This window comes from Haemaphysalis longicornis, unplaced genomic scaffold, assembly GCF_048455015.1.
Source record: "Haemaphysalis longicornis isolate Haplotype H1 unplaced genomic scaffold, Haemaphysalis longicornis Haplotype H1 scaffold_5, whole genome shotgun sequence".
Lineage (NCBI taxonomy): Eukaryota > Metazoa > Arthropoda > Arachnida > Ixodida > Ixodidae > Haemaphysalis > Haemaphysalis longicornis.
The window spans coordinates 101,150,757-101,171,193 of record NW_027526385.1 but is presented as its reverse complement, the minus strand read 5'-3'; the positions used below and the strand labels follow the sequence as shown (position 1 = coordinate 101,171,193).

At 49.0% G+C, this 20,437-nt stretch overlaps 1 protein-coding gene across 1 annotated transcript; it reads left to right on the top strand.

Moving 5' to 3' along the window:
- The first annotated feature begins 216 nt into the window (after positions 1–216).
- LOC144139340 (uncharacterized) lies at positions 217–12,736 on the top strand. The gene is made up of 2 exons (XM_077671716.1): positions 217–1,668; positions 12,328–12,736. The coding sequence occupies exons 1-2, from the start codon at positions 347–349 to the stop codon at positions 12,635–12,637; spliced, it is 1,632 nt and encodes a 543-aa protein (XP_077527842.1). The 5' UTR covers positions 217–346; the 3' UTR covers positions 12,638–12,736.
- Positions 12,737–20,437: the final 7,701 nt, after the last annotated feature.

Sequence of the window (20,437 nt, the reverse complement as noted above, 5' to 3'; positions counted from 1 at the left end):
TCCGACCTCAATCTTTTGGAATTCTCGGAATTCAAAACAGCTGGACCGTGTCATCCGGCTTGTGCGCCATCTGCTGAAGACCCACCGCTGCGTGGCACATGTGGAGTTTGACCTCTTGCTGTTAAAGGGGTGCGACCTCACGCCACTCTCGGAAGCACTTTAGGGACGCCGGTCGATCTCCAGAGTGAAGCTCACGTTTCAAGGTTGGAGCAGCGGGGAAGACCTTGCCAGAGCAGCACTTTGTCTGCCACGACTGCAAGAGCTCGAGTGTTCATCCTTCGGGTGCCTTTCAGAGACCCTGATTGATAGTCTTTCCTCTCTTCTCCGGAACACGAGTTCTCTGAAAATGCTGCGGTTTTCAGGTTGCATCAACTTCGGCGGGAGTTCTACCAAAATTTTGCAAGACCTCGCGCAGAATCGCTCCTCTCTGACAGAGCTGGTGCTGCCTGCCTGCCTCATTGCTGGGGCTAAGGAAGATGCTCAAAAAGCGTTCACATGGTGGTTGAAGAAGAGTGTCTCACTGAAGAGCGTGACTGTACTTAAAGAATGGACACGTTTAAAGCGCCATCCACTGAATGGCATTCTCCAAGGGCTACTGGGAAACGAGAGCATTACTGCCGTGGACATTCGACTTCCTATACTTTATCAAGCAGATGTGCAGCTCCTGTCGGAGATAATAAGGCAGAACGGAAAACTGCAGAGCCTCAAGATATCACACGGGACTTCTGCCGATAAAAGACCTTCTTTTAAGGAGGGGGGTCCAAATAGGGATGACTCCGAACGCTGCCTTGAGGCGCTTGTTGAGAACAGCAGCCTAGTGGAAGTCGCCCTGCCCATCTATGCCTGGAACGAACACCAGTGGAAGAAGTTGTTTACGGCTCTGCCAGGCATGACGAACCTCAAGAGGGTGAGCATCGAACTACCTGACTGGACGAGCAGTCTTGCGGACAAACTTTGCGCGGCCCTCAGACAAACGGGGGCAGGCGAGAAGGTGTCCTTCAATGCCCCCCTCACTGTAGGGGCGTTTGATAAAAGGTTTGAGTGTGAAGCATTCTCATCAGTTGCTGTGAAAGCCTCCAATGCCGACGGGGAAGCAATGTGTGAGATTTTGGAACGTATGCCGCCCCTTGGCCACATAACATGTTTAGAGTTACATTTCCCCTTCGAAGTCAACCTGGGGACACAACTGGTTTCAGCTCTTGCCACCTTTTTAGAAGCGACTCGCACGCTCAAGACCCTCAGCCTGAGCTTTTCATCGCTTGACCAGTGGGTTGACTGCCAGGAAGCCCTGATGGACAGCCTGGCTGTTAATAGGAGCCTCAGAGAAGTGCGAATCGAAGTGGATAAAGACAGCATTGACTTCTCCGCGTTTTATAAGCCCCTGGCAGCTGTCATCAATGGCAGCAAGAACATCAGCAGGCTGCACCTTACTGCTAATGATCACTTCACTGAATATTACTACGATGACGATGACTACGATAAAGGTGACTACGATGAAGATGACTATGAAAAAGGCATTGTTGAGAACTACACCCTCCTTGACTTGACCGTGAGTGAGTGCATGTTCAGGTTGGGGAGACCATGGTTCAAGATTACAGACACAACCAGGCGCAACCAAGGCTTGCTGACCTGTGCTGCTGACTTTGTCACGGCCGCCCGAAAGGACAGGTACGTACCACTTATTCTGGAGGCAGGCTTAGCTAGATTTATTGTCTGGGGTTTGAAAACTTGTGTCTGGTCCTAGGAGGTGTGGCAGAGTAACGCTTGAAATGTTGTTTAAAAGCCCTTTCAATGTCAGCTTTACCCTGGGTAAATTCTGGAATTCATGCTGTCGCGGATAGTGACGCAAGAAGGAAGCCAGACAACCAGTCACCCGTTCGCTGCCCTAATCACGACCAACTGCGCCGAGCACGAGGCGCGAGCTAGGCCCGTACCCCCGTGCCCGTGCAGCCCTGCCTCTTTTATTCATCATCATCGTCAATACATGCTATGTGAGTTGCTATAGCTGATTTATGCACGTATTTTAACAAGAGAAGTGTGTTTGAAAGTGTCGTACTGTGTCTTTGGCACCATGCCATCCGTCCCAATGATTTGCTGCTCACATAGGCTAAGGCACAAATGGGCAAGCAGATTTCTAGCATGTTGAACCGGTCCAACCCATGTCGAACCAACAACATTCAGCGTAAAATTGCTGAAAACTCAAAGTATTGAAGACTGAAAAGAGTGAAGAACGCTTCAATCTCATTGCGATAGTTGGTGCGGCAGGCCCGCATTACACTTGGTGCTTTTTGTTGTGGTGCACATTACTGGCGAAAAAATCCCGGGACATCTGCACTAACGTGAAACCTGGGGAGCGGCAAAGCATGCAGTGTAAAAGTATTCTTGGTGCCTTGGAATTTTTGCCATCTGAGACGAAACCTTTTGGGGGGTAGGGGTATAGAGCTTTGCTGACAAAGTCTAGTTTCTTTGAAGCACGAAGCATTCTAGCGCGAGGCGTTTGTAAACGAGTGTCCCGGTGTTCCTGTAATGTGACTACTTGAGACGAGATACGACGACATGAGACACTTACATCCTGAGCCCCTAAAAGGTCTCAGGACGTACTCTTAAACAAGCAAATAAGATGTTCACGACAGTTAAACTGCCCATTGCAGCCACAAATAAGCGCCTGGGTAATTTGCTTGAGAACCAGTCTAGGTTATAGCTCCCACACCAGAGCTTGGACAGCTGACAGGGCGTCGCCCTTGTACCTGACCTCACCAAACAAGCCGGTGCTGGCATTGTTCACTGCACGTGTGAGTGAGGCCATGCTGAAAGTCGGGAGAATAAGGTTCAGACGGGGGGGCACAAAAGTACTCACCCAATGTGGGACACTAACCAACCTTTGACCGGAGCACTCTTCCCCTTCGGTTACCTGTGCAAGATTCTTACATGGCAATTTCCTACCATAAATCCCAAACCCACGCTGCTGCCTGTGATGTCAGCAGCGTGGGCAGGAGTACACGCACCTGCTCCAGACAAGCCTGAGAACTGTGAAGCTAACAAACTGAAATGCGCAAACTGTGACATACCCCAGCGCCAGCTTACTCCTGTTCATCAACAGAAGCATCATCAACTTCATCTACTGTCGTGGCCATGCTCAGGTTTTGAGTCAAAAGCCCTTTGCAAAAATACATACAGAACTTTTTGCAAATACCGAGCCTGTTTCAAACGTAATTTTACCATCAGGCTGGCCCACTGGATGGCCAACTAACATAGTTCTGGCTCTCTGTTGCTGTAGATGTCCTTGAGCCATAAACACCATCATGCTACTACTGCTGTTTAGGTGTTCTCTGTCAGCGGTTGCATTTTTTTTGTTAGGAAGGTAAAGCAGGTTGATGCCAGCTCTCCCATTTGGGTAAAGATGGAGAAGTGTCGTGACCACTGGCAAGTCTGTGGTCTTCGTTTGGTACTTATGTTTTATGGGTGCCAAAAAGTTGCGTTACACAGTCGATTGCGTTGAGAATATGCAGAAATTCTTTTTCTGTTATTAAATTTTAAGCCACAACATCAGAGTACAAGTTATATGTGGAAAAAAGCACTGTATGATGTGCATCCCTGAATAAAAATTTCAGTAGGCATTTCGGTGGTCCTTGTAGTAAGTAGGCTCTTTCCATTACCATGATGCTCTACCGACTCGCCCTGCACACAGCCTCTGCAGCATTTCCTGCCTCCCCCAGTGAGCGAGGAACAGGTGAATGAGGCGTACTACACGGCCAGTTGTTCTAGAGTGAGGTAAACCCTGCTGAGCATGGCTGGTGCAGAGTGGCGTGGGAAAAGCACAGGTCGCGTAATGCCCAGTCCGTGCGCATTCCGAAGATGTGAGAGGATGGTTCTGGTAACATGCGCACCTAGGAGCACCCCACTTCTTGGCCATTGACTGTGTGCACATGTGCCAGTGTCGGCGACGTGTCCGTTCACCGTTGCTGACGTAGTACTACAGTCAAACCCGTTTATAGCGAATTGCAATATGCACTGCGATTAGTTCGATATATCCAATAGTTCGATATAGCCGAACCCACCTATAACGAACTTATCATTACAAGTTCGCAATTCGCGGGAGCCCCCCCCCCCCTCCTCCTCCTCAACTCCACCATCCCCGCATGCAAAAACGAACACAGTGAAGTAGCCGTTACCGTACCCAAAATAATCCATTTATTGCAAGTTTAAAGGGGTCCTGAAATACCTTCCGCCGATGCGTGGATGTACATGTAACCAAATAAAGCAATGTATTAGCAATCTCCTCCCGCAAGAATTTTGTTGAAGCGATGAGTATTAGCTGAGAAATCGTAAATCAAAAACCGCGCATTATGGTCGCGTCGCGTTTCCTCCTCCTTTCAACTTACTCTCCGCTGTTGACGGCGAGCGAGTCTTGCCTCCCATGATGCTGCGCTCCTCGGCGGTGACGTACTTCCGCTATTGCGCTGCTCACACAGCCGTCTGCTACGGGCAAGCTTTGTTGACACCATGAATCCCACACTCCGCTCAAGGCTGGAAAAGCGAACGAAAAATCTGGCCCCATGTGTGCGGCGGCCTGGCCTTGCCCTTTCGCGGTGTACGTTGCCGCAGAACTTTGCTATCGGCGGCACGCGACTTTTTATCGGCGGCGAACTCGCAGCCGCACGGGGAGGGCCCTGCGCTCGCCCCCTTGGATGCACAGCGCACTGTTTATCCAAAAAGCGCCGTATCAGATGTGGCCCCGCTGGTACCGGGTCTTATTTTGTGGCGGTGGTAATTTCTGCCGGCGGCATGTGACCGATACAGAACCCGTGCACAAAACGCCAGTTCAGCTTGGGGCGACGCGTGGTGGAGAGCGGCAACGTTGGCAAAACATGCTCCGGCGCGGCTCTGAGCTTTCTAGCGCTGGAGCGAGCACCATTTCTTTGACAATATCAAACATCGGTTGCCCTGGCAACAAGGCACAAACCGCTCTAGAAGTCAGTTACGGTTGCGTGATCCCGGTTCAGCTTGAGGCCCCACCTCGCGGCATATGGGCGCTGCAGGCATACTACTCACTCCCATTTGGAAGTGCGAGATGCGTTTGGCATTACAGGAGGCGATGGTATGTGTGTTGTGGACGCCTTTGTTTCGCGATGAAATGTGACGTTGTGCTTCTGCGGCTAATTAGTGCTTCCCATGGTCTGGATTACCTTTCTCAAGCGGCGTACGACTCAACCTCGCATGGGGTATGTGCAGTGTGCGTGGCTAAAAGCCATCTCGGCTTGTGCGCCAGAGATAAGTGACTTGCTGTTCGTGCCCGCAAACCGCGCGCGAGGTGAGTGCCGAATTTACGAGGGGCAGGAGGAGGCAACCCATCGCCTGTCAATCGCGGTTCGGACTTGCAACGCATGTTGTGACGTTGTGTTCGTTCGAAACGCATCTCTGGATTGTTTGGAAGTTAAATAAAATGTGTGCGTCAAACCCGGGCATTTGGCTCAGGGCGTTCTCTGCGATTGCAAGAAAGAAGTGCCACGGGGCTTCAACGCTTTCTTTATGGAACGTGCTCAAGTAAGAGAATATTCATGTCGTGTTATGGCCCTGTTGCATTCAATACAAACAGGTTAAGCGTTTATTTACACTTGTTTCGTTTGTCGTAAAATGTCCAAGCACTCCGGCACTCCACTGGCAGATCAGCCGGCGAGCCGACGCTGAGCAGACGACTCATCTCTTTGCCGGAAGTGCGTGAAAAAGCCGCCCAATAGCAGGATGTCTAGCTCATGACGAACATCTGGGAATCGATGATGTAGACATGTGAAGATGGCGGCGTCCATAAACACGAAGGAAAGGGTGAGAAAAAAGCGACAAACTTTGCAACAAAAGTGTGAGCTTTCCGCTGCGCGTAAAAGACTAATACTTGGCACAGATGATGTTGACGAGCCAATCTAACGATTGCGCTAGTCAATTTAGTGTGCTCAAAACGCCTTTCAGGGCCCCTTTAAAGCTACTTTCCGCCTGAACTGCCTACTTTGCAAAAAAAAAAGCGGTGATTTTTATTTTCACTTTCGTTTTGGCGGTTTCATCTAGCATAGCATTCTCTACACGAAACATTATTTGCACCAGTTCGAGTCCGCGTCCTCCAAAATCTAAGAAGCATTGGCGGAGCAGATTGACTGCCGAAAGCGCTTCATTATAAGCGTCGGACGGCTTTCACTCGCGACATCATCGGGAATGTGAGGGAGCTCTTCCCACAGTTCACCGATGCTGCTGTCTTGTTCCGGACTCGCTGACTGCGCGGGTTCCGTCGTGAGTCCCGTGCGTCGGAAACAGTTACGGAAAGTGTCGGGCGTCATGTCGCTCCGTGCGAGGCGCAATGTCTAAGTCACAACTCTTGCTCCGTTGTCGCTACCAATCCACATCTCAATCGCCGCTCCCAGATCATGCATTTCGGCGGCCATTCTAGGCGCGCATAGTTCGATATATCGAATGTGAACTTCGTTATAAGGAACATGTTTCCCATGTATTTCCGTAACTGAATTATTTTTGTTCGATATATAGCATAATTCGCTCTATCCGGGTTCGTTATAGCCGGGTTTGACTTATCTTGTCGCTGCTGGTAGCATCCTGGCCGGCATCGGGTAGTGTCACGCGTTTCGACCAGCAGAGAAGGAAACGGGAAACAAGGGCAGGCTTAAAACACATATATGACGCAGCAAAGCTCGAAGAAAATAAAACCGAGTTAAGAAAACCACACACACGAAAAAGCTATCGAACTCTCGACAATGGAAAATACACAATGCCCTAAGCTACTGCCTTACAAGCTCAAGAATGTCCTAGAAGGAGGTTGTGCTAGCGCCGAGTCTTACGTACTTCACGGGTGTTGACGTAAGGAAATCGAAGTGTCGCTGCGAATAGCTGGTACCCGCATGCTGTCGGCGCGATGTCGTGCGACTAGTGTAGCCCGGCTTAGATTCCGGAGGACGTGGACGTTGCCGTTGTCGGGGCCGTCGTAGCGCAGGACGACGATACAATGCCGCTGACGCCCGTCGCCGCTGGAGCCGCCAAGACGTGGCTTGGCGGACTGTCGGGAGACCGGAGCCGAAGCATCGTCGGCCCGCTCCCGCCCAGGCTTGTGTGGCGACGTCGGTGTCTTGGGTCGCGTCACCCCAGGCTTCGCTCTTCGTCAGCCGGGTATCTTGTTGTTGTCGTTGTTGTTGCGCCTTTAGATATGGCACATACCCAATCAGGGGATCGTCCAATCAACAGAGGATGGTTAAAATTAATGGAATTCTTATCTAATCACGAGACGCCCAGGAAAGATAATTTAGACTGGTTAGAAAAAGTTTTGAAAAAAAAAAACCCTGAAAAATCAAAGCGAGGGTGACCAATCGCAGTCATAAAGAGAATCGTTTTGAATTTTCAATGTAGCGCAGGAGGACAGAGCATACATCCAGGAGGCAGAACCCCGTTTCGGATGCCCCGAACAATAGTATAGCCGGCACTGTTAGGGATATCCCCAAACTGTAAAGCGGCACCTCCAGGGACTGACGTCTCAGTCGGGAAAAACGTCGGCATGTCAAAAAGTAGTGTTCGAGAGACTCGTCTTCGTTGCAATAGCTGCACAGAGCTGTTGGCGCCAGACGAGACCTGTGTAAGTACCTATTTAACTGGGGTACTCGACAACGTAAGGCTGTAATAACCACCTCTAATTTGCGTTAAGGGCACCATTCAGGTTTTCATGAGAATTTACGATGATTAAAATCTCTTAATGATAATAAAATCGATTCTTGCTGTTCTTGGAGTTTCAGCATCCTACGGTACCTAGCTGCTGTTATTAGAGAGTTTTAGCAGTCCGTATGCCCCGGCCGTTCCGTTCGTTACGTTGCTACCGGGTTTACCGGGACCCGACGGCGCATGCGCGCGCCCGTACCGGGTTCTTCCCGTGTAGTGAAACGGAAAACGTGTTTTAGCACTCCGTAGAGTCCTACGGTACCGTTCGTTCCGTGTGACGGCTGATTAGCCGAGTTGTTGCAAAAATCCACACGCTAAAAATACGTAAATAAACAACGAGTTTCCCCTAAAGCATTGCAAATCCAAAATAAATCGCGCTCGGCCGGACGTATTGTGAGGCAGGGGCTGCGGCGGCGGCGACGGCACCAGAGCGAGCGCAGGTGACGACATGGTCGCGCGCCGTTCACGTGGAGGAATGGCCTTGGCCTTGCCCGATTGAAGCGCTAGACGCATGTACGATTGGTACACGCGATTCGTATGCGACTGATCGTTACGACTGTCACCACGACCAGTCGTACGCGTGAATTCGAGACACATGGCCCTATGCAGGTGTGCGATGCCTCGTCGGCGCCGCTCCGCCCACTGTTTTTGCTCCATGGTCAACTACGACGATCGCTGAGCTGAATTTGTAGATTCCGCGTGTTTCTACGCAAGAAATGGATAAAGCAGGCAATCGTGAAGCGTCTTCTGCATCGGAAACAGTCCGCGCACACGCCGGTCGCGCCTGCCAGCTCGGCACACTCAGTGGCTTGAACCGGCGCAGACCACGGTAGCAACCGCTTGTCGCTGCTCTTCTGAATCAATCTGATCGCTAAAACGAAGTTCCACCTGCGAGAAAGTAGGTGTTAGTGTGGTGAAACGTTGTGCTAGGGATTGTTCTCAGGGCTTATTTTAAAAGCGGCGATCAGATATCAGCCGCGATGCAAGCCTATGCTGACCGGACGTGGACGCCGCGGCGCGCGGTGCGCCGAGCGGCCGAGAGATGGCGATATCTGCGCGGAAGCATCGAAACAGGCTACGCAGATGTCTCGGTCACCGGTCACTCAAACGGCTGTTGTAGCTCAAATAAAGTTTCACATGCAAGAAAGGGGATGATAGTGTGATGAAAAGGTGCGTTACGGATTGTCATTCGCAGTTGCACAGATAGTGGCGATCAAATATTCGCCAGGACGCTAAGCTTAAAGTTCCCAACATCCGAGCCGACCAGAGCAACGCAAGCCGGTTGCGGGCTCCGGATACGGTAACACGGAAGCAGAGCGCCGGGAGAGACGCCGGCCGCGTACGGAACAAATGGCGCATGCGCAGTCGGGTCCCGGTAAACCCGGTAGCAACGTGACGAACGGAACGGCCGGAGCATACGGACTGCTAAAACTGTCTATTAAACGTGTCGGCTCTACGACGTCTACTACAGGCCCAGAAAGTGCTATCCTTGCTAGAGAGTCGGCAGTCTCGTTGAATGTGATCCCCGCATGACCAGGAACCGAAAGAAGGTTAATTTCGGTGACCGAAACGGAGTGACCGAAACGTCCGCAAAAGGGGAGTGTCTTTAGGGGAAGAAAGGGCTAAGCATACAGAAAAAGAATAAGAAATTATCATTCGAGATGTAATTGATACATCCAGCTTTCGTAGCGCCAGGACAATTGCCAGGAATTCCGCGAAGAATATGGGGATAAAAGCACCCAGACAAACCAAAAAGGTCCAATTAAGGGAAAGGGAAAATATTTCTATACCGGATTTTTCTTCTCGTATCTGTATATATTATAGCACCTGGCTGCATTGAGGCCAAGTAATCTTCGAGAAGACGATTGAGCAGCCGGGCTGGTAAATGTTTAGAATTTTGGGGGAAAATGTTCCGGAAATTGATAGAAAGAGGAGAACTCCTGTCAGTATATAGAATAACCTAATTTATTGCTACACCCAATCGAGAAAGGAAGCTCTGTACTAAAGTGCTTTGTGGACGTAAGGACCTGGGCCATTGGTGCACCAGAAACGCACCTGATTCAGCAATAAAGATAATCTGCTCCCTGTTCACCTCAGAGCTAAAGCTCTCAGAAAAGTTTCAACAGTCAATATCCGGAACCTATTAGGCAGAGGAGGAACGCGCGCTTCCAAGTAAACTACTCCATTTCCTGCATTCGTAGGCAACCCTAAGCAGCAGCGAAGAGCGTAGCGCTCCAGAATAACCAGCCGATGAAGCTTATACGTGGCGCACCCAGCGAATAACACGCACCCAAAATCTAAAATGGGGCGAACGTACATTCTGTATATCATAAGAATGGTCTCTCTGCGCATGCCCTTCTTTCTATGACTGAGACGTCTCAACATCCCAACAGCACGTGCACCTTTGGCCTCAATGAGGGCTGTATGTGAGGTCCAGTCAAGTTCACTGGTTTAAATAATCGAAAGGTACTTTAAAGAAGGAACTTGAGGAATTAGGCACTGTCGGTGACTGAGAGTAATGTTAACAGGGCCTGAGATCGGAAAAACTAATAAGGAACATTTGTTGACATTCACAGAGAGACAAATACTGTCCAACCAGGAGGCAATAAGGTTCAAATATAACTGCAATAATTCGTAAAGAGATGGAATGTCAGGTGCTGATGCAAAAAATGCAATATCGTCGGCATATACAAATGTAGAGACCCCAGAAACCACCGGAATAGCGCTTACAAGGATGTTAAAAAGAACAGGGGAAAGGTCCGCCCCTTGCGGTACGCCCCTAGACTGTGGCCGCTGTGAGGAAGTAACATTAAATTTTACACAACTGAACTGCCTGTCTCTCAGAAATTCACAAATCCAAGCTATAATGTACCTTGGGAAGTTTAAGACTTGTAACCGAGACAACAACACAGGGTATTCGACGCTATCAAAAGCTTTTGCTACATCTAGGGTAACTAGAGACGAAAACTGGTTAGTGCAACGGGCTAGTTTAATCCGGCTTTGAAGGTCCATATGCGCACTCCAAATCGAACACCCAGGGCGGAAACCAACTTGTCTCGGGCTAAAGATTCTAGAACTGGACACCAATTGCATTATGTGCTGCTGCAAAATCCGCTCGATTAATTTAACCGCGTTAGATGTCAACGCCATAGGCTTGACGTTTTCAATCTCCTCCGCCCCTGCCTCGATCTCTCGTCTTCCTCCTCCTCTTCCTTGATCTCCTTCGGCGTCGTTGCGGGGATTCTCCATGACTCATGACAGGTAGTCAAGTAGTATGGCACAGCTGGTTTGAGTGCGCATGAATGGGTATATCCTTGAGCTGGAGCTGCTTCCTGGGCAGACAATGTTGGGTCTACACTGCAACGCTGTTACTCCAGGCTCGCATTCTGCCAATTTGGTCTATCGGCGCGTTTCATGACCGTGGACAAATTGGCATTCCCAGGATGCCTCGTGTTCTTATCGAGCATTCTCTGCTGTCGCCAAAGGCGAAACACTGGTGCCTTGGTGTAGGCAAAGGATCACATGTGCAACCACCGGCCTCTACCACATTGATTGATTGATTGATTGTGGGGTTTAACGCGCCGACGCAACGCAGGCGATGAGGCGCGCCGTAGTGGAGGGCTCCGGATTAATTTTGACCACCTGGGGATCTTTAACGTGCGCCGAAATCTCGAACACACGAGCGTTTTTGCTTTTCGCCTCCATCAGGAAAGCGGCCGCCGCGGCCGGGAATCGAACCCGCGACCTCGTGCTCAGCAGCGCAACGCCTTAGCTCTACCACATTGAATGCAGCTCTCTGCAGAGAGTGGGTAAGGTGGACGGATTGCAAGGGGGGCACTGTATCAAGGAATGTGACGTGACCGTACATTTTCCCCGTTGAATGCATTCTAGCCCTAACAAAACGATCGGAGAGAGGACGCCCTTGCGTTTTGTGCAGAGTTCCGGCTGGGAGTTTTCAGTCTCACCATCGCAGATATCGGGGTGAACGACAGCGTAACAGCTGTGCTTTGCAGCACTTGCTTCACATGCACTCTGCAGTGTTGGCATGCGGCAGACATGGACATGAAGTGGATGAGCGCTGAATCGTAATCTTGAACGCCTGGGCTGCATAGTGAGGTGATCAGCTATATTCTTGTGAACATTACTAGGCAGCACGAGCTTTTCGAATGCGAGATCTGGGTGCTTGCAAAACCGATGGCACGCTTGCTGGCTCCTGTCCACACTACCAAAGGAACGTGTGACTGCGTGTGTAGTGCTCATTCTTCACTGTGGCAGAAAAATCGGACACTGTCTTGAATATGCCCTTTTCATGTAGCTGTCAAGAGCCTTCAGCCAGCCCACAAGTTTCTTCACTGAATTTTGCGTCAAGCCAAGCTACCCCTCACCTGTCTGGCCCCGGTATTAGGTTACGGTGTTGTTACAACACGAAACAAAGTTGCAAGTTGCAAAGTTGCAAGGCTCGAAACAAAGTTCGTGCCTTGGCTAGGCGTGGAGGATCTTTTGAGGCTAGCCACCTGCAATATCAGCAGCGCATCACTACTGTGTTTGGTCGTGTATCTTTGATTGAGCCAAAGCCCCCACCTTGTCCTGACCTTTCGTCCCTGTGCCCTGTCCTTGCCACAGGCGCTGTGCCGTGGCCCTGAAGCGGATGCAGGGTCACCCCGAGCTGGTGGAGGAGGTGGCCAGGCTGAAGGGGGTGGACCAGGAACGGGCGGCCGCCATGGTCCAGGACAAACTGAGGAGCATCCAGTGGGCGGACATGCACCAGTTCATGCGGCTGGCCGGGGTGGTCAGGGAGCGCGTCTCCTGCCGTGCGAGCGAAGACGGCCGCACGCAGCTGGACGCCCTCAACGAGGACTGCTGGAGGGCAATCAGGCGCTACCTCAAGCTGGAAGACATCAGGGACGCCACCGCTGAATCGTTGCCACCATAGTAGTCTAGGCGTCGAGCAGGTGGACTGTTTTGGAGTTGGTCGAAAGCCCAGAAATAAACAAAAGATAAGGAAAAAAACTACTAAAGACACTGTGTAGTGTGTGTGCTTTACTGGCGCCAGAAACAGCATTTGGTGGGTGTAAACCCTACAGGTCCGGGCCGTCCGGCCAACACCGCTTGGTTGCCCTAATGGAAACAGTGACAGATGGGATGCGTCAACCACGAATGCTCTGGACTTCCTACCTAATTGATCCGCAGTGACACTGTAGGAAGGAGCTGCGGACTCCGTTATGCTGTGGCCTCCTACATTTATTCAGGGTGCATAAGCCCAGCCGGAACTGGGAGAAAGGTGATGGCATGTGTCCACCCGGGCGCACAGTCGTGTTCGATCTGTTATGTCGCGTGGCTCTGCTGACGCGCCAGTCCACGAAGTGCTTATGATCATTATGGAAGGATGCGGATGATGATGACAGTGGCGCCGATAGTAGATGAGATTCACTGCACTACAAAGGTCCTCCCCCAAGCGCGGAGTGCGTTGAGCTGGATGTTCCATGCATAGTGCACGCACAAAACTATGTACGGGGATGTACAGCTAAAAACTGGTGTGTAGTGGGGTCCGTCAGCGTTCCAGGTGCTTAGGTTGTGGTCAGTCCCGTGAGAGCGTCCGTTGGCTAGATGTGCCTCTGGTGGCCTGGGCTCAGAGTTGGAGAGGGGACGAGTCGTGGAAACGTGACTGAGTTGGGTCGCCGGTAAGACCAATTTACCCAGGCAGCACAGAAAAAGTGGCCAGCCTTTGGCTTATTTTTGGCCGATGCTTGGCCTATTTGGCCATTGGCAAAGTTTGGACTGCCAGAGAACTTATGTTCTTTGGTATGCATTTGGTCACGGAATACTTGTTGTCTGTTCGGCCAGCCGAGGTCTTTACACCAAAGGCAAACATCTGGCCACAGAGAACATGTTTTTTCATTGGTCACCACACGTCCGACGACGAACAGCACGCGTCCGGCCACAGATTTTTGTTTCCTTTTTGGCCAGCTGAGGTCGGAAGACGAACTGCAAGCGACTGGCCACGGGGGCCGCGTTGTCTGTATGGCCAGTTTAGGTCCCCAGATGAACGGCAAGCATCTGCCCACGGAGTACACGCTTTCTCCATGGCCACCATACGTCTGATGACGAACAAAGAGCGTCTGGCCACGCATTAATCGTTTCCCATTTGGCAAGCGGAAGGCGGAACACGAACGGCAACAGTCTGGCCACGAATTACTTCTTTCCTGTTTGGCCAACAAAGGTCCGAAGACGAACGACAAGCATCTGGACGCGCAATACTCGTTTTCTCTGCGGCCACCCATGTAGAAAAGATCTCCGGACCGAGAATTGCGTGTATGTACGTGACGACCTCTGGAAGGAGGGGTCGCGGTGGACGGGAAATACAATGGTGCGGGAGAACGAGCTGCTTGTCCGCGGGGACTCTATGGCATGCAGTAGCATGGTATGTAGCTTCGCGAGGGCCTGGCGGTGGCAGTAACCTCTACGGCGAATCTCCCTTTCTGTGAGTCAGCTAATGAAGGCCATTATAGGCAGAAAAATCTATCCTTTAGTTTATAAGCTCTGAAAAGCTGGTAGGGCTGCTGGCATCAGACTTGCTTTAACTGAAATGTTAGTGTGTGGGATGCTAAATTCAACTTCAAACATTTTTTTCGCGCCGAAGCTGGCTTAAACAAAAAGGTATACCTAAATGCTACATTTACATCACACGAGGGTATTAAGTTAGCGCCGCAAAGGCGATGTCAGGGCATTCCTTTAAAATAAACGAAAAAAAACGGCAGCTGTTGCAATTGATCTAACTAGCATTCGTGTGGTGTTTGGAAGCACCGTGCCACTCTGGTTACTTTAGACGTGATACCCATGAATAAAAGCAAAAACAGGCAATGAGCATGTAGACAAGTCATTAATTTTCTTTTTCCCAGCCTACCAAGCACATGCATATGCTCCTAGCATACAGCTGAGTGCTCGTGATACACGTGGCGCTACTGATTCACATCAGCCTTTCATTTGAGACATGTGCTGTGGTAATAAATATTATTAATTTTGCGTCGTAATAACAACATACCCTTTAGCCCTGCTATGCATGACTGCATACTTCCCTGTGCCACAATGTCTTGTGACCCAGCTACTTCGCCGAAAACACGATGTTTCGTCATTGGTGAGTGGAACATCCTTGGCGCTTCATTTCAGTCTATTTCCTATACAGTTCAGTACCTGGACAAATAAAGAACCCTTCGAGGATTCGAAATATGTATTTTACGATAGCTACAGGCTATGCTGAGGTTTTACGCTTTAATGTATATTTATATGAAACGCGAATGCTCTGAAACGACGTGAGTTATTCATCAAAAGTTGTGGGAACCACGGAAGTTGCGAAGCGCTATATTTCTGGCACCCAGGGCATAAGAACTCTCCTGACATGCACAGAGGATAATACAAGCGTTACAAGGTTGCACGCAGGTTGTTGAATCCAAGCTATGCCTACTACGATTGTGAATACCTTAATAGTACGAAATAACGTGTGGCGCGCGTCCTGAATTTGGAAATAATGTATTCCGTGGGTGGGATGAAACGCGTATGCGTGTTATAACATGGAGATTTAAAGGAACGTTACGCGCTGTTTCCCTACAACTTCATAGCATGCTTTCAGTTATCGCTTTAATAATCTGGTCCATGTCATTACCACAAACATATTCTCACACAGGCAACGTATGTATCACAGCTTTTTTTTTCAAAGTAGCGAATCTAGCGCATTTGAACGCTTTCTTCACGATTGTGAGTGCCGCCACTTTTACGCAGCCGAGGTGATCAATCTGTCTCCAAAATGAATTATTACGAGAGCATTACGAAGAATAACTTCCGTACAATTTCCTTGTGAGGCTATCAGTTGGCCAAGTACTTCAATAGTATATTCAATATCGTCAGCGACAAGCCATCTATAAAGTGAATAACACACCAGTGGAGGTTACTGGTGACACTGCTGAAGGAAGATCCGGCATGAGGTCGCGTCTTGCCTAAACACAAAAATGTTTGCCCCTACGCCTCCATCACCCCCATCAGGTTTTCCCCACATGCGCTCTACTCTTGCACCGGTCGCTTCCTATTTTTTCACAAACATTTCCGGCCTACGGACCTTTGTGGTTACTAAAACGCTTTTGAGCTACTTTTATGGATTTTCCCTTACTCGAAAGATAGAAAAAAGAAGCGCAGGTTCTGAGCGGCACTATATGCTTGTTTAAAAACTTAGGCAGGAAGTGAAAGTCTACTGTCACCCGCCGCGATGGCTCAGTGGCTAATGCGTTGCGCTGCTGAGCACGAGGTCATGGGTTCGATTCCAGGCCACGGCGGCTGCTTTTCTGATGGGGCGAAAAGCAAAAATGCCCGTGTGTACGAGATGTCGGCACACGTTAAAGATCCCCAGGTGGTCAAATTTAATCCGGAGCCCTCCACTACGGCGCGCCTCACCGCCTGCGTTGCGTCGGCGCGTTAAACCCTACAATCAATCAATCGAAAGTCTACTGTCGGCTCAAACGTCAGGCTGAGTGTAACTGAGGAAAGAGGAGGGGTAGGAGAGGGAGGATAAGGGCCCTTAGCGAAAAGTAATACGTTTGAAATACCTACGAGTATGCTTGAAGTGCATTTCAAATATGCTTTCTATTCGTACATGTATTTCAAGTGCATTAAAAATTGCATTTTCTTAATTTGTAGTAAATATTGAAAATACATTATTAAAAAAGCGGAAAAAGTACAATGCTTTTAAGTACCCTACAAATAGATTAGGAATGTACTGAACCTAATGAATGCGCGCTTAAGGCATTCAGAATATATTGAAAATGTATTCCTTCCCGCCAAACGATCTAGGTCCAAATGCACTGTAAATATTTAAAAAATACGCTTATCTAACTACATTTAGAGCAGCACTCTGAGTATACTTTAAAAGTGTGCTGAAGCATATAAATATACTCCGAATATATTCGAAAAATATTTCAAATGCATTGTAGGTTTGTGGAACGAACATGGTACAGATACACTCTCAATGCAGGAAAAATATTTATTGAAAATACATTTTAAATGTATTAAAAAAGCTTTGCCTGAAGACATTTGTAGTACACTAGAGGCACTGCTTCAGTTGCTGAATCGTAAGATTCACGTAAAGCATATCTAAAGTGCCGGATAAAATACATCTCAAATGAATAAACGTACTGAGAATTTCTCCTCGATATTTACTTATTGTTACATAGCCTGCGCACACACGGTGCGTGGACGACAGACGAGACAGCGCTGAGGACTGAACCATTTATTCGTCCGTGAAGACAGTATTTAAGCATAGCAAGGGAGAGGGAGTTGGGAAGGAAGAAAGGGCGAGGAAAGACATGACGCTGAGTTGTTGATACGTCACACGCCTGGCTCAGGCGGCGGGACCATAACAAAGCAAGCCGATTTACAACACTTATAATAAAAGAAACTGAGGGAGATACTTTCACTTACTGCGCTGTCTAAGGCAGGCATACATACAAGCTCTCTGTATTAGAGAGAAACTCGGCGTACAAATATGTAAGCAGCGGTGTTCCAACGTAATCGGCAAAGCTAAAACATCTAATTCAACGAGTGTATATGTGTATGAAAACACTTGCACTTTGCCAGCGTTGTTACGACGGTATCGCTGTGCAGGCTTTGAAAATTTTCTTTTTCTGAAAAATATCGGCCTTAGATGGACAACGCTGGCTATGCTTGCGAGGGCGAGCAGCTCGGCGCCTCTCACTGCCGCTCACTACCTCCTCCTTTGTGCCCGGTACCTGCGGGGTAGGGTGCCTCAATGCGCGCCCGGAGCGGGCGCGCATCGAGGCACCCTACTGCGGGGAGCGCCGCACCCCTCCTTCACGTTTTGTCTGCCCTCTCTGCGTTTCTTTTGCCTGTCTTGTCGTGTTACAAGTTTTCGGACTCCTCAACGCGCGGTCGTCGCGCGGACCAAGCCTCTGCTTGGACGGCGCGTTGCAGCGGCGTTTTTATCAGGATTGCCGTCTAGCCAAGGTAAGCACGATTTACCAGCTATTTGCGCGTACGGTGTCGCACAACAATTAATCGATGTATGTTTGCCTTGCAATCAAAGTGTGTTAACGCCTTTTTTGAAATCCGCACGTGGTTGTTAAGCTTACCTTTACCTGCGAGCAAGATTTCCTACCGTGACTACTCCGTGCAAGGGAATGTACTCACAAATCAACGACAGCAAGAAGACGTAAAAAAAGGATTTTAGTGCTTCCATTTTTGCGCCTAATTTTTAGCTGGGGTCTTGCTGAGTGGCCGGGGCACTGTTGCTACGAGTTTTTCGGTAGATAGAGTTATTCCATTGTGAGCTTATTTAGGACTAACACTTGCAGTAAACACATAACAGCCAGGAACGTTTTAAACACAGCCTGTTCACAGAAAGTCCGCCGTCCATGGTTACGCGTTTGAGAAATTTGCGAAGTGTATTCATGCTGAGCACGAGATCACGGGTTCGATTCCCGGCCGCGGCGGCCGCTTTTCTGATGGAGGAGAAAAGCAAAAACGCCTGTGTGTACGAGATTTCGACGCACGTTGAAGACCCCCAGGTGGTCGAAATTAATCCGGAGCCTTCCGTCGGCGCGTTAAACCCTACAAACAGAGTGTGAAAGGGGAAGAGGTTCCCCGCCTGCCCTACATAAGTATCGCACCCTACAAACAATCAAATCAGTGTATTCAGGGACTCAGCTTTTTTTTTTTTTTCTGTTCGCAGCAGCCGCTCACAGCTGCGCATGTTGACAGCAGCCGCCGTACGGGGAAGGAACCCAGTTTGTGGCATACATGCATCCGATTAATGCGCATGCCCGGGCCATACGGCGAGAAGCCGGGTAGCCTTCGCGATTTTTGTCCGTCGCATGTCACCATTGTCAACTAAAGCCATGAAAGAGTTTGTGCCGCCTGTTTGGAAGTGACCAAAAGTGTTAAAAGCCACACACGTAATCTTCGGTGCAAGTGGCCGTAGCGACACTAAGTGCTTCATGCCCAGGGACGTAAAATGATATGTCCATCTAAGACAAACTGTATGAGAGTCGCCGCTAAGTTACAATCAGTTTCCGTTCCCAGAACCAAGAACCAGCCAAGGAAGGACGGAGAAGGAAGGGGGGATGCGAGGGGGGCAACCAGTTCCCCGCACGAGACCCCTCGGTTCCCAGAACGGGTCCCCCGGCCGGGTTCGTCTCTTTTTGTTCCTTTGATCGCTCCCCCAAAACTTCGTGAAACTTCAGGACGTTCCACCTTTCCTCTTTTGTGTTTCCTAGCAACTTTTCCCCTCCTTGCTGTATTCTTTTTGTCGCGCATTCACGAACACGTGTGCGCGTTTCGAGGGTCCCTTAGGCCGCTCGTGGTCGAGTGAGAATTTCAAAAATGTGCCAAAAGCACCGCAAAACAGCAAGTCTAGAGCGGGTGCGCGTGAGCTGCTTGGCAGTTGTGTGTGTTTAGCAGCCGCAATTGCTCATTTGCGTCTAAAGGGTGTACTTAAACGAGTTTCTTTTAGGTGTATCGAGTATTTATGAAGCCACTACTTTTTACTTGATGGTCCCTGACGCTAACAGGTGTTTATCTGTTTTTTGTATGTAGACGACGCGAGCATTTACAATTATTTTCCGCGTCGCTCCCTAATAATTGATTACGTTGTCTGTGTACAGCAAAAAGTATAAAATTACCGGTTATGTGCGACGGAGAGCAAGAAAATTACATATGTGTAGGCAAAAATACACTTTTTTTTGCTTTGCTTGTTTTAATCGCTTTGGTTAGGTGCCTACCATATCAGAGCTTGTAATTTTAAGGACGGCTTGAAAGTCTTCTTTCTTTTTTGAAATAAACTTACTTTGCCGTTCCTTTGAAGGCATTGTTAAGTGCTTACGCCAATCTAATGACTTTTATGTAAGCTTTCTACTACAATCCTGCCCATGCATTTTTAAACTGTTTCGCTGCGCACTATTTTTTAGCACGTAATCTCCGAAGAAGTTGACGCCGAAATACGGAACACATAACAATAATTATAGTTACTAAGATTACTATTTATCTTATTTTATTAGCGTCCTGTGAAGTCACAGACCAGTTTTGTCCAAGTTAATTAAAAAACTAGAATGGCCACCATTTCAAGTTAACTCAAGCGCCTAAGAAAGAGAAGCAGCGTAACGCTAAGAACTCTGTTGCATGTTTGGTAACGTTGTTAGCTGTGTCTTTTTTTGTACTAATTTTTATCCCTAGACAATCTCCATACATAAGCCTCGCCCCCAACCACCATCCTTTTTTATAATGGTATTGAAGATCCAATGTCGCTGCCGCATGGCTATATATAATACATGCTTAACATTAGATAAATTGCCTTACATCCTTCAAATGGGCATTGTTTTCATGACGGTTTTTTTTTTCTTTGAAGGGGAAACTAAAAAATCCTTGCTCACGAGGAACGTTGGTACGGCTAGAGAAAAGGCCTGATTGATTTGACATTTATTTGCCTCCAAAAAAGTGTTTCCCTAATATTTTCCCTGTTTTCTTTTCTTTTCACTGCAGGTGCTGGTGAAATTTTCCGCGTGGAGAATCCGATGTACGAGGACTCTGATGCACAACGCTGCATCTGCGCTGGCTGCAGAGGTGGCTGAAAGGCATTCATTCCTGCTGCTTAGTACTGGCGAAATTGGCCACTTTGCTGAGATGTACAATAAACAACTTTCAAACTGCCAATCTTGCTCATACATGCTGTTCTTTG

What these genes read in the sequence shown, in the direction of transcription:
- LOC144139340 (XM_077671716.1), top strand. Translation starts at nt 347, where the DNA reads ATGCTGCGGTTTTCAGGTTGCATCAACTTCGGCGGGAGTTCTACCAAA. An exon ending in ACGGCCGCCCGAAAGGACAG is followed by an intron (nt 1,669 to 12,327) that starts GTACGTACCACT and finishes TCCTTGCCACAG; the next exon opens with GCGCTGTGCCGTGGCCCTGA.